Source organism: Sylvia atricapilla, chromosome 1 (genome assembly GCF_009819655.1).
Source record: "Sylvia atricapilla isolate bSylAtr1 chromosome 1, bSylAtr1.pri, whole genome shotgun sequence".
NCBI lineage: Eukaryota > Metazoa > Chordata > Aves > Passeriformes > Sylviidae > Sylvia > Sylvia atricapilla.
In genome coordinates this window covers 52,567,298-52,579,866 of record NC_089140.1, presented here as the reverse complement: position 1 = coordinate 52,579,866, position 12,569 = coordinate 52,567,298, and the positions used below count along the sequence as shown (strand labels likewise).

The 12,569-nt window shown below is 40.4% G+C and overlaps 1 protein-coding gene across 1 annotated transcript in view; it reads left to right on the top strand.

Annotated features, from left to right (window-relative positions):
• BLVRA (biliverdin reductase A) overlaps window positions 1-12,569 on the top strand; it is a 30,755-nt gene that overhangs the window by 6,681 nt on the left and 11,505 nt on the right. The window contains exon 2 of the mRNA XM_066322681.1: window positions 11,208-11,335. Within this exon, the coding sequence (XP_066178778.1) occupies window positions 11,217-11,335 (119 nt within the window). The 5' untranslated portion in view covers window positions 11,208-11,216. The remainder of the gene's footprint in view (window positions 1-11,207; window positions 11,336-12,569) is intronic.

Sequence of the window (12,569 nt, the reverse complement as noted above, 5' to 3'; positions counted from 1 at the left end):
AAGAAGAGTGATACTGGGTTCTCTTATCCCAGTTACATGGCGATGCTGGTTCTGAGTAAGTTGTGCATTTAAAATCCTCCTCTGAACAGGCAGTCAGCTTCACTAAAACCTTCTAGCTCACATCTTCGAAGGGAAACTGTAAGGAAATAAAGAAGGCAAAGGTGTTGTTTAAGTCTGTTACCAATTAGAGTTATTTTTACACAGATTTTTTGGAAAAGGTCTTTGAAGCTGCCAGCAGCTTCACTTGTCCCAAACCACTGAGATTTAACAAAGTGTGTAGATGCTATGATGCTGTTAATATACTGGCACAATCCATTTTGTACCCTTCTCCAGCTAGGAGCACTGTGTGAACTCAATCATCAAGTCAGGTTATTATTGTTATGAGTTTTGTATTCATTGCACATTAATGTTCAGGAGCTGAAATATATGTTCATCTTTCTTTAGACATGTTTTAAGTATAGGTAGCTATGGAGTAGCTTTAGCCAAGTAAAATCTAATGCTTTGTTTGAAGTTGGACCAATTTGATTACAGATTTTTGGGGTCTTTTTGGAGACTTTATGCAACAATAAACGTGGTGATGGTGAATCTGTAAAGAGACAGACAGTTGTAAATAGGAACCAATTTCTAGGCCGTTCTTCTGTTTATTTATTAAACCCTGAGTGTGAGCCTGAGTATGTCAGGTTCTACCTGGGCATGTTGAAGGTTTAGGTTTTGGCACACTCAGGGCTGACCGACTGTACAGTCACATCAAAACTAGTGGTATTTTATCCATCTCCTTGGCAGATAAAACCACGTCTTTCTCCCAGGAATCACGAGGTTTGATGTGGGTAAACCTAGGAACTGGGTGTCATGGGGTTTGCTTCTGCGTTGTATTCAATTATACAGAAATAAAGCATTGTTCTTCCTAAAACGCTGCATGGAACCTAATGTGCAGTTGCAGTAATGTGGGAAATTATGCTTTTAGAGGTTTTCTGTGACCTTCTTACTGTTGTGGGGTTGGTTTTTTTTAAATCAGGTTTTAGGTAAAATACCAAATACCCCCTCTAGTGGCTGATACGTCAGAAAAGGTGTTCACTTTCTTAGGACAATTTTAACAGATGAGTAGCACTTCACAACTACTTAGCTGCTAAAGCATCTTTAGCAATTGCAGACTAAGTCTTCATGAGAGAGAGGCGGACCTTTGTGATTCTTGAGTATTGTGGTGCCCATTAAGATGAAAAACACTAAGCTCTAAAGTTTGGAGGGAGTAACTGCAATCATCCCTCTTAATTCAAAACTTGGTTTTCCCTGCTCTCAAGCGATTTATGACATTGATAGATTTCCAAAAGGTAGTGGGAATGGAGAGCAACCATTGCATTTTTCATGCCCTACTGAGTGGTAGACTGATAAAATGACAGAGGTGAAAGGGCGTAATTTTTAAGGTTACAAAATTATGCAAAAGTTTATGTATTTCCTAAGTTATTTCAATCTAGTTATTAATGAAAAAAAATATATCACTCTAAATTTATTTTAGAAGGGAGAATACTTTTGGTTTTTTTTCTGGATTAGGGGATGAGAGAGTCAGCTAGAAAGAGTACACTTGTCTGATTAGCTTAATTCTGTGTGCATATTGGTTTACTTGAAGAGAGCATAAGGCCTTCAGTGTTGTGAGTTGCTGTCATGCTAGTGATGCAGAGAGAGGGTTTCATCAGCCATGGTAAGAAGTATCTTTATAGTGGCTGCAGTGTGTAGTAGGAATGCTTTTTTTCATTTGTGGAATTCTCAAAATAGGTCAGCCTGTTAGAGATCTGGGATGCAGTGACCTTTAGTGGACCGGAAGATCAGTATCATCTGCTGGATTGAGTCCATAAGGATATTAAAAGAACATTCTTGGAACCGGGTATGTGTTTTGTTCTTGTGCGTACTAATATTACAGTCAACAGCAAGAGCTTTTTTTCTTAATGGGCTTGTAGGAGTATTCTCATTGAGATCAATGGGATTACTAGTGATTAAAGCTAGGCAAGCCTATCATTCGTTTTAGGATTTGGGTTTCAGATTAATTTAACAAGAGAAGGAAAAGAAGAAACCTATTGTTTTGTTGTTTATTGCAGGTCTTTGTTTTATATAGATATTTCAGTGCAAACTTTAGTTATAGTTGTGTTTTCCAAATGTCTGATCTGTGTGAGAGTCCCTGTAGTGAAAAAGAGAGGTTATAATAATACTTACCACTTACATTGCACTTTCTGTCAGTGGGTCTGAAATTGCTTTACAGAATAGAGAGAAAATGCTCTGGAACTGGGACTGATGGGCAAAGATGGTGTGATTTGCTTGCCTTGGGTCAACCAATGAACTTCTGTGAGAAAGTAAGAATACAGCCTGGAAATACAGCTTTCCTGCTTCTGCCCAGCCCATCTCTGCATTCTTTAAGCCCTCTGAAGAAGAAAGAGCTTGTAAAAAGAGCTGCTGTAATTGGCAGGAAAACGCAGGGGCAGATGTAATAATTAAGAAAATATTTCAGAACATTTTTCTGTAATTGTTCATTTTAACTTTCAGTCATGTTATAACAAAAGACTGGAAACCTCGTCTGGCATTAGAGTTTATCTGCGAAGCGGTTGTCAATCTATCAAGTGAGCTGGAGAAGCCTCTTCAGTAGGTGACACAGCAGAAACAAAATGAGCAGCATAAGCTGGGAAAGGGAGTGGGCTGAGATTCTTGGGCATGTCTCATGGGCTGTCATTTGCACCTCCTGTGATTAGCTCTGAGCATTTCCCAGAAATGAAGGTATGGATAAGTAGTTCTCAGATTATTAAAAAAATACACAAACCCCACTTAATTTTAAACAGTGTAAGAGTCAGCATGACACAGCAATTCCTTTGTATGAAATAGATGTTTAAGCAGAATCTCAGTAATTAGTGTTCAGACACTTAGCTGTGTAGAGACTTTACTCTGGGGGCTTTATTGTTCTGCAGGGAAGCTAGGGGACATGGTTCATGGTCTCCATGGATCTGGCAGAGCTCAGCTTCATGATAGCTTTCATGTTTATGCGGATGTTAAGTTAAAAATGTGGTGGAGGATTTTTCTTGCCTTTTTTCCCCTTTTTGAGGTAGTACCATTTTGAGCTTTATGCAGGCATTTCAGCTTTATTTATTTTCTCAGGCACAGATTGGTAGTGTAGCAATCCTGTTGTTTGGTCGCCTGGAAAATTAGGATCTGTGAATCACTGATAGCTCCAAAACATAGCTTGTTCTCCTGAGTGGACTTTACTCCAAAGTAATTGACTTATTGCTTGTTAAAATGCTCTGCTCTTCTCTTCTTTTCTTGTGCCAAATTCACTTTCAAAAACTGTTATAGAACATTAACGCCTGAAAGAAATTTTGGGGACATTTTGTGTCCCTCTTTGCTTTAGGCATATGCTAATTAGCCACATATAAGCAGCCCTCTGCTTAAAAAGTAGCAGTGATGAGGCTGCAGTTGTATGCAATTGTTTATTTAACCACCAGAAGTTTCACAAGACATTCTGTAATTCAGTTCAGAGCTGTTTCTGGAAACTTACAATAAGTAGGAGTTTGAGTTGTTGTTTTTTTTTTTTTTTTTTTTTTTTTTTTTAGGGAGATATTTTTATAAAATGAAAACTGGAGTCCTTCATGTCTATCTCTAATTAATCTTTCAGGTGCCCCTAAGCAGGCTCGGTACTTTCTTGGATAGTTTGAAACTTAGCAGCGTAGGTATATTGAAATGTAATTTGAGTTTCAAATGAAATGAGTCTGACTGAAGATAGGTCCAAGAGATAGGTAGAGAAACTATTTTAAAAGTGTTTTTCCTCTCCAGAGTAGAAACCGAATCTGAATCACAAAGAGCGACAAAACAGGACAAAAAGGTCATTCTTAGCTATGCATGTACATTACAGAACCTCTGTTTCAATCCTCCACAGTGTCGAATATGGCACATATTAAAACCAGAAATTCAGATTTTTTTCACTACTCCTCATGGTTTTATATTATTTTTGTGAGATGATTTTTCTTCAAGTATGGAGTTGCAGGCTCTGGAAAGCAGTCATGTGATGGGTGTCAGGACCGCTGCAGACTCTGGGGTTAGCAGAACTGTGTTTAAATAAAAGTTTTTCTCCTGCTCAGGTATTAATGCTGGAGACAGCATATCTGTTGCAACTGCAGTTCTTTATTATCAACCATCTGCTGATAGACTAAAGGTGCTTGTTTGACATCTTAACACAGCATCTATCCATATATCAACGTAACTATATCAACTTCAGCTTTGGCAGTCAGCTGGAAAACCAGAATTTAATTGGTGAACCTGCATGTAAATGTCAAACAGTGCAGGCGTGTCTTTCAAGTGGCATTTAAAAGCCAGGAAGAGAAGTCTCCTCTGTTTCCAAGGTGCAGTGGTGCCAGTCAGGATGAGAGATTGTTTCCTGCTGGCAAACCTCTGCCTCTGTAAGAGTTGGTGCCTTGAAGTTATAACTCACTCACGCAGAGCTGGTGTGCCTGTCGGAAGCCTGTGGCCAGAGAGATGGATCAGGGGAGATGAAGAGGTGCTGGTTAGGGTAGATGTTTAAGTCCATAACAAACAGCTCTCAAGGGAAATGTACATGGTTGCTCTGTTACTTCTAGGTGCTGCTGTTTTCTTCTGAAATGTGGAGACTGTAAATGGTCTTGGCAGGTTTTTGAGAAAATTTCTGATTCTCATTTTACGTTCAATTAATGTTTTGAAGAGAAGTGACAAAGAATGTTGGGAGTTACATTTCTGACTGTCTTTTTCCTGCAGAAGACTCTACTTTTCTTTCTAGGTTGCAGTAAGAGCAGAGCAAAAATAATCCATCATGCTAACTAAATTAAAACAATAGTTTTTTTGCCTTTTTATTTAAGATCTTCAATTGGGAACCTGTGCAGGGTCTCCTTCCAGCGTATACACAAGTTAAAGCGCATAACTGGTTTCTTGCTGAAAAAAAGGTATTTGTGCCTTTAATAGGCTGCTAAATTGGAGTATTTGTGAGCTTTTCCTTTTTAAATAACCACACTAACAGAATCCACTCTGTTCAGCTTCTGCTTTATATGCTCTGGACAGATGTTTCATGCTAAGGGTAGACAATGAGAGGGAGATGTGCTGGAACAGGTTGTAGCATGTACCAACACCCTGAGTACAGGGTCTCTGGGTATTTGAAATCAGAAAGTTAGGGCTGAGAGAAACCTCAAACTTTTCAACTTGATGATTTTACAGTGACTGCTGTTGTCTGTCTCTTACTTCCCTGTAAACTTCTGTTGAGGAAGGTTCTGCAACCCTCATCTCTTGGCTCTGCTGCGGTAAGAGAGAGAAAATATTTTGTATGATGTCTAAACAACAAATCCGTTTGAAGGGAGCTCTGGAAAACTTCCTCAGTCTGTTACCAAAAATCAGCAAAAAAACCCCCTGTTTAACACCAGTGTAGCACTAAGAAGCTGGCATTCTTTATTTGGCCAGATGAATGAGGGCATATCACCTCCAAAGATCATGCACGCTGAATACAGAAAAGGTCCTGTTTATATACTATATTTTTCATATATATTCATTGATTTTCCCAGAATAAACATCCATATTATAATTACTTCCAAGAAATCATTAACATATTTTCCCTCCCCTTTACATATATGTTATTTTGTACTGGGGTCTCTTTGGTGGTCCCTGGTGGTCAGCAACCCCAAAGCCTCCTGCATCAGTGTTGGGCTATTACCTGTGATATTAACTACGAAATATTTTGATTTCTGGTGTGAGTAATTCACATTTATGGGAACAAGAGTTTGAAAACTGCAGGCAAAATGCAGGAGGCTTACTGAAATTTTTCATATCTCACAGGAGAAGGTGCTTGTACTCATTCTGTAATGTCTAGACATGCCATGAGAAATTTTCTTGAAGGGAAGATAATTCCTAAGTTCTGCCTTTTAGCTTACTTCTGCACTATTTTGCATGGCCTTAGTGATGTCACACAAAACAGAGCCTCAGTTCCCTCAGGCTTATCTCAGCAGGTGTTTGAGATGTAGGGTCGCACTTGTGATTGAGCTGGGAAGGAACAATGTTGCTGGGTGATGGATTTCTTTGGACTTACTCCATTGTTTGTTTTGCTGCTAAATATTCCTGCTTTGCTGCTAAATTTTGCAAGAATATTTGGGTATAGACCACTTTTTTGTTAATTGCTGCAAGGGTACCCTAGATCTAATGCAGGAAATATGCAGCAGAAGCACAGAGGGGTGATGGTACAATGATATATTGGTGTAGAGTAAATGATCCTCTTCAGCTGTTTGCCTTTCTCAGCTCTTTCTCTGTATCATGCAGGGCTCATCTCCCTTGGTAAGAGGAGCCACTTTTTCTGGATGTCAGTGGGGAAGAGCTCCCACAGCCATCCCCCTTGTCCCAGTTCAGAGGGGACCTGTGGTGAGCCTGGCAGGGCTGCCTGCAACCCAGCCAGGGTGGGTGCTGCTGTGATGTGGGAGACATTCCTTAGTCACAGCATGTGAGCATGAAACACATCTCCTGATCTTCTTGTCAGCTCTCCTTGCTTTCATACAACCAGTTAGGAAAGGATGGAGAAAATGCTTTTGGACACTGACCAATATACTGTTGTATCAGTTATAGTATGGCGCTTTTTTCAGTATGACAGGGACCACAGTTCAGCAGCCTTTAAAATGCCTCTGAAATATTTTTTTGTTAAAGTTTTAATAGAGATCACTGATTTTAAGAAAAAGGCATGAAAGGTAGGCAGAGCAGTTTGTGATTTGGTTTTCCTACTTCATTGGTTTTGTACTTGAAAGATTATTGTTGCTGTTTTCCTCTTGTAAAGGTTTGAAAGAGGAAGTAAGTTTTTATATATTCATCTGGACTCTCAGATGAGAATTTTCTATTTTGTAACAGTTCTGAAAAACACCTAATTTACTTTTCTCCCTGAGCAGCTGCAGATTTTGGTGTGTGAGCAAAATAAAGGTGAGGGTAATAAAAAGCCACAGCAGGGATGCAGACATAGCAGTTTTTCTTTTAGCTAGGTGCATAAGACACACATTTTGTAGCTGTCTCTTTCAGTATATTAGCCACTGAACCCTTGACCTGGACCAAATGGCTGGTTGCTATGGTGACAGGTTGCACAGTAACAGGTTTTGTTCTTGGGTTGAAACCATCTTGCTTCTCTTAAATGTTAATTCTGAGGAGATCAGATGATGTTTATCAGAAGAAACTAGGAAATTAGTTTTTCAAAGGAGAGGCAAAAATGTTGATGTTCAGCTACCTGGGCATTTGCAGAGAGACATTCTGTGTTCCCTGAAGAAGGTAGTCAGCTCCCACACTTTCTCCACTTTGTTGAAGCAAAGTTCAGCAGCTCACAAGAAAAAAAAGGGTAGTTCTTGGAAACAACATGACTGTGGACTGTGGGAGGTTCAGGGGAAGTTGTTTGCTGTATGATTCCAGCTCCCAGTCCTGCTGAAGGGAATGGGAAAATATTAACAGCTTAACAGTCTGCTAACCTTGAAGATTTCTGAACTTAAAGTAAGCTCCTTGTTATAAATGATTAGAAGCCAATTTAAACTTACATAACTTATTTAGCAAATTTAAAAAAAATTTAAAAAAAAATTAAAAAACCACAACAAATTCGGACAACATTGACCGAATGCTGGGTGGGCAGAGTGACAGTAACAACGGTACCATCAAACCTCAACCACACACACTGGGTCTTGGTGTAAGGTTTTTGTACAGTTTATTTGTCCTGAGACTAAGTCCATTGACAATCCAAATATTCATGTATTTCTTTATTCCAAGCGAGATCTTGAAAGGGGTTCCCTTAAGTATGAAAAGACGTTGATAGTCTTCCCAGATCTCATCTTTGGGGTACTGATTTGATCGCCCTCCGGACCCCCTATCAAGACGGATATCAGATGTCGAGCAGCTGTGAAGTGGAGGCCCATCCTTGATGAATGGGCCATCTCCAGTCCGGCTATGTCATTTCTGTTGCAAATGTTGTGGTTTCACAGCTTGCACCACAGGTCTTGGAATCTTGGAGATGCCCTGGAGTAGCTTTTTAATAGACCAAATCTTTGATACACGAATTTATCCAGTACATTTACCACAGTCCTGATCAGTTCTTTTCAAGCTTGTCTTGTGAAAGATTGGAAGGATTGATGCCTTGAGATGCTGTGGGCTGCATGTGTGTGGAGGAAGGGGCAGGTCAGGCCATGTGCTGGCAAGGCAGTGCCCTGCCCTGTACACCCCCTGTACACCCTGTATCCCAGCCTGGCAGTGGCTGCCATCCCTGGCACACCAGAGGCAATGCTCCATGCCTGCCTCTGGAGGCCCTAGCTCAGCTCCTGAGTGGCCAAATGATTGGAAATCCCACCTGGGAGAAAGGCCCAGGAAGGCCAAGTGGTATTTAAGGCTGAACACAAGGCAGTCAAGTGTCTTGGCTGTACCTCCTCTTGGAATGTCTCTCTGTACACTGCTGGAACCCAGGATCTGGTAGCTGTATTTGTTTTTTTTTTTTCTATATATTCTCTGGTTTTCTTTCTTTCTTGGTCTCTCTTCTTCTAACTCTCTTTTCTTGGAATTTTTTGAGCAACTTAAAATTGAACTTAGAGTTTGCAAAGTTGAATGGGCCAAATTAATGCTTTCAGAAGTGTTTTCTGTTGATTGAATATTGCACTACACTTGCCAAATTTCTCAGATTTTCTAAAGTTCTCATTAAATTTTTTTTTTCATTTTTTACCTCTTGAGAATATCTTCTCAGTATTTCTCCTGTGCAACGAACTCAGAGTACATGAGATACCATAAGCCCTTTTAAAAGTCTTATTGGTCTAGGTTGTTTGGAGCCTTACAATACTAAAAATGTTCTTGCTATGACAGTGGTCAAATGTTGTGGCAGGGGCATGGGAGGTTCAAAGACTGCCAGCCATGAGGGCAGTCAGAGCTCAGCATGGCCCTGTTACAACTGATTGGGGTTTAGGTTGGGTGACCTTCTGGGGCTCCTTCCAGCTGAGGTCATTCTGCAAGTCTGTCTCTTTTTCTTTTTGGCCATAGAGAAAACCAAATGTGATGGAGAGCCCAGACCAGGACTCCGCCTGTGGGTGGTACTGAAAATGAGTTTTGTGGTTACGTTGCCCTTCTTTTCCCACCCCCTGCCCCCCACTCTCAGCCCTACACACTTCTCTTCTCTTTCCTGGTGAATAGTGTCACCATGCCATACCTCGAATACTTGGTTTTAAAATGTCACTGTAATTCCTCTTGAGAACTCTTTGATATATCACTGATTTTTTTTCTTACACTAAACATGCTGCGATGTGTTTTATCTATTTATTTTTTTGGCATATATAAAGTGAGTGGCATTCAGCACCATAGACAGGAGCTTAAAGAAAAACAGAATACAGACAGGGCATGTGATTGGAGAGGGTGAGACATAGATTTTAAGGAATTAAGCGTTTTAGAGATAAGCTTTGTAGGAATTAATTAAAGTTTGTTAAAAATTAAAAATTTGTGGTTAATTAGGGGAAACCAGATTTTAATTTACTTTCCCAGGCCTCAGTAACTGATTGCTTGTCAACCTTATGTTTTGCTTAGCTGGGTTTGTAATGAAAAACAGAGAACCTGATAAATAGATTTAGGAACACAAGACAATTACAGAAACTCCCCTATTCCAAAATCCATTGAAAGTCATGCACCCGGGGAAATGCGAGTCCTACCAGAGCTCATTTGTCACATTTGCATTGAAAAGGTAGAAAATTCAGAGTGAGGAAGAGTTCTCTTACTTCCTCATTTGAAGCCCTCTCCCCTTGAAAAAGACCACCAACCCATTTCAAAGGGCAAAGTACACATGCTTAATTGGTTTTTTTGGCTAATTACCATATGAAGCAGAGAATGGGATGTTTGGGAGCTGTTCCACACGCTGCCCAGTGTCATATTAAACATACACTTTCTAACTTCAAACTGTTAGAGAGTCTTTGTCCATCTCAGTTGGATATTGGTATAAGATCCATAATCATATTTTTTTAATGAATCAAGGGGATCTCTTTTCCTTTGTTCCAGCAGCTGTCAACCTCTTGCACTGCCAGAACAGTCACTTACGGCTTTGCTGCTGCACTGTGATCCTGTCAGACAAGAGACACAGAGAGAGTTAAGTGGGGTTGTCCACTTACTCATCTCAGTTTCAGAAAGATGTGAAGGGCTGCAGCCAGGTAGTGTAAACAGTCTAAAGAGTTCACTCAAGTGAAGGGTTGGCAGTGGCAGGAAGAAGACTGAAACAGAAGAAAAGAGATGGAAGGGATGCTTTCATGAGATGGAAGGAACAAATAAGGAAGAGGGTCTGATCTGACCTGACTAATTTTGGGCCATTTTCCTGTAAATCTTCAGTTAATTTACAGAGTGTTGCTAGTCCTCAGTGCTGGAACAATGCAGGTTTGAGAAGTTTCATCAGTTGCCAAGTGCTTCCAAGGATCAAATCATAAAACCAACAGAAGAACTTACTGCCGGAGGCCCAGCAGCCCAGCCAGTGAGCGCAGTACCTGTCTCACTCTCCATTTTATGCAGTCGTGTCAGCAATTGCATTTGGGAGATCTTAAAGACATGCCTGCTTGTCATTAAAGAGCTGGCAGAGCTTTCTTTGTCCATGGAATTGTCAAGCAAGCATCTTGATCAAATCAGATAGTTGGTTACAGCCTGACATTGTAGGATGTGCTGGTAGTTACATGGGGAATGAAAAGATGCTTCTTTGCTTCCTGTCCCAAGGTATTCCAACTATGCTGCTGAGCACTGGGCCTGTCTGTGTGGCACCGTGCTGCAGACACTCAGGAAGTCAGCAGGGTTTATATAAAGCTCTGCTGGGCTTGCTGAACCTTTTGGCTCCTTTTCAGCTTGGAAGTGGCGATATAAATAGATGAATGTCTCACTTTTGAAGTCTGCTTTCTATTCATGGAAAGGAAGAATTGCTAGAGCTGTGATTTAATAGCTGGAAAATACAAATCTCAAGATCAGTCCTATGACAGGCTGAACTGCTTGATCCCCTTTCAATGGGATATGAGTGAGCTCAGTAGCCTATAGCATCACATCTCTGTTAGCTGGTTGCTGACACCTGAATAAGGTTTGGTGCTATGAAAGCAGGGTTTAAGAGTATCCATTCTCCCACCACCTTCCCTCCCAGTTGAGCTTGTCGCTGTTAAAAAGAAAAAAAAATGACAGCAACTTTTTTTTTTCTTTTTTTTTTTTGACAGATTAGCAAAATGTTTGGGACAGTGGTGGTTGGAGTTGGAATTGCTGGCTTAGCACGAATCCGAGACTTGATGAATCCGATGCCTTCCAGCCCTTCTGAGCACCTGAAACTCCTCGGATTTGTATCCAGGTTAGAAATCTCATCTTAGCATGTCTAATATGTAAATTGCAATGCTTTTTTTCTTCTTTTTCAAGCCAAAAAGGGAAAGATTGTGCAAATATGCCTGTCATTCTGAGTGGCAGCTGAGAAATGGGCACAGAAAGCTTTGCAAGAGGGAGCAAATAGGTTACCTTAGTGAGATATCTTTCAGAAATCACTAAAATAAAAACTGAGAGATGTTGCTGTAGAATCTGTGTGATAAAAAGAAGTTGTCTGGCTGGAATTTCCTGTAGATTTAAGGTAATGCAGACAATAAGTACTCTAATGATCTAGTTGTCTGCATGACACTTCTAGAAATGTTAAAAAGAATAAGTTTTACCCTGTTTTTAAAAGTTCTTGTACAAAAGCATGTTTTAATGTCTCCAATACTCTATAATAAAATTCTAGTATTTTTTTAAAACCAGGTATTGAACCTGTAGCTATCTAAAGAAAAATCCCATGATTCACTGCATGCAATAGAGTTGCTTTTTACCCTTCTTATGCTTCTTAGAGGACAAGAATTTTTCTTACTAGTCTGGAACTGTGGAAATTCATGTGTACCTTTCTCTGGGCATTCCTGCTGGACTGTTTGACCCATTACAGTGGAGCATAAAAGTTTGAAATAGTTAGGCAATACTTTTATTGATCTCAGATTGTGAATGTGTTTTTCGAGCTATATTTAAATTGTGCAGGGTTGTTTGAGATGGAAAAGACTGATTAGGTCACCCACTTTATCTTCCTGCCAAATACACTTGGTTCTCGGATGGCTCTGCCAGTGCTACAGGTAACCTTGAAGAGTGCCAAAGATAAGGTTTCCACCACTGTTTTTTTTTGAGAAACAATGCTGTTAAAATGCATGATTAATGGTAATCTTCCTTGGATCTCCATCACATACAAACATCACCTATCTTTGCTTTCAGGTCCTGCTTGTGGCCTGCTTTCCTGTCCTCTGTCACCTATCCTAGCAGTGTCAAGGTGCCTGCTCCAGTCAGTAGTAATGCAAAGGGCTTTTGGAGGGATTGGGTGTTTTTCAATTTTCAGCTGGAGCTCTGCTCTGTTGCCCAAGAGAGCTTTCCCCTTAGCACTGACATGCCGTGTGTGTTGCAAGGTGAGACATCATAGCCAAGCATCTGCTTTGTCTCTCTCCTGCTTGTCTGTACTTGCAGTTGTGTGCACCCCTGCTGCCTTGAGTGCTTTTGTCTGCATCTTCCAGGATGGTGGGGAG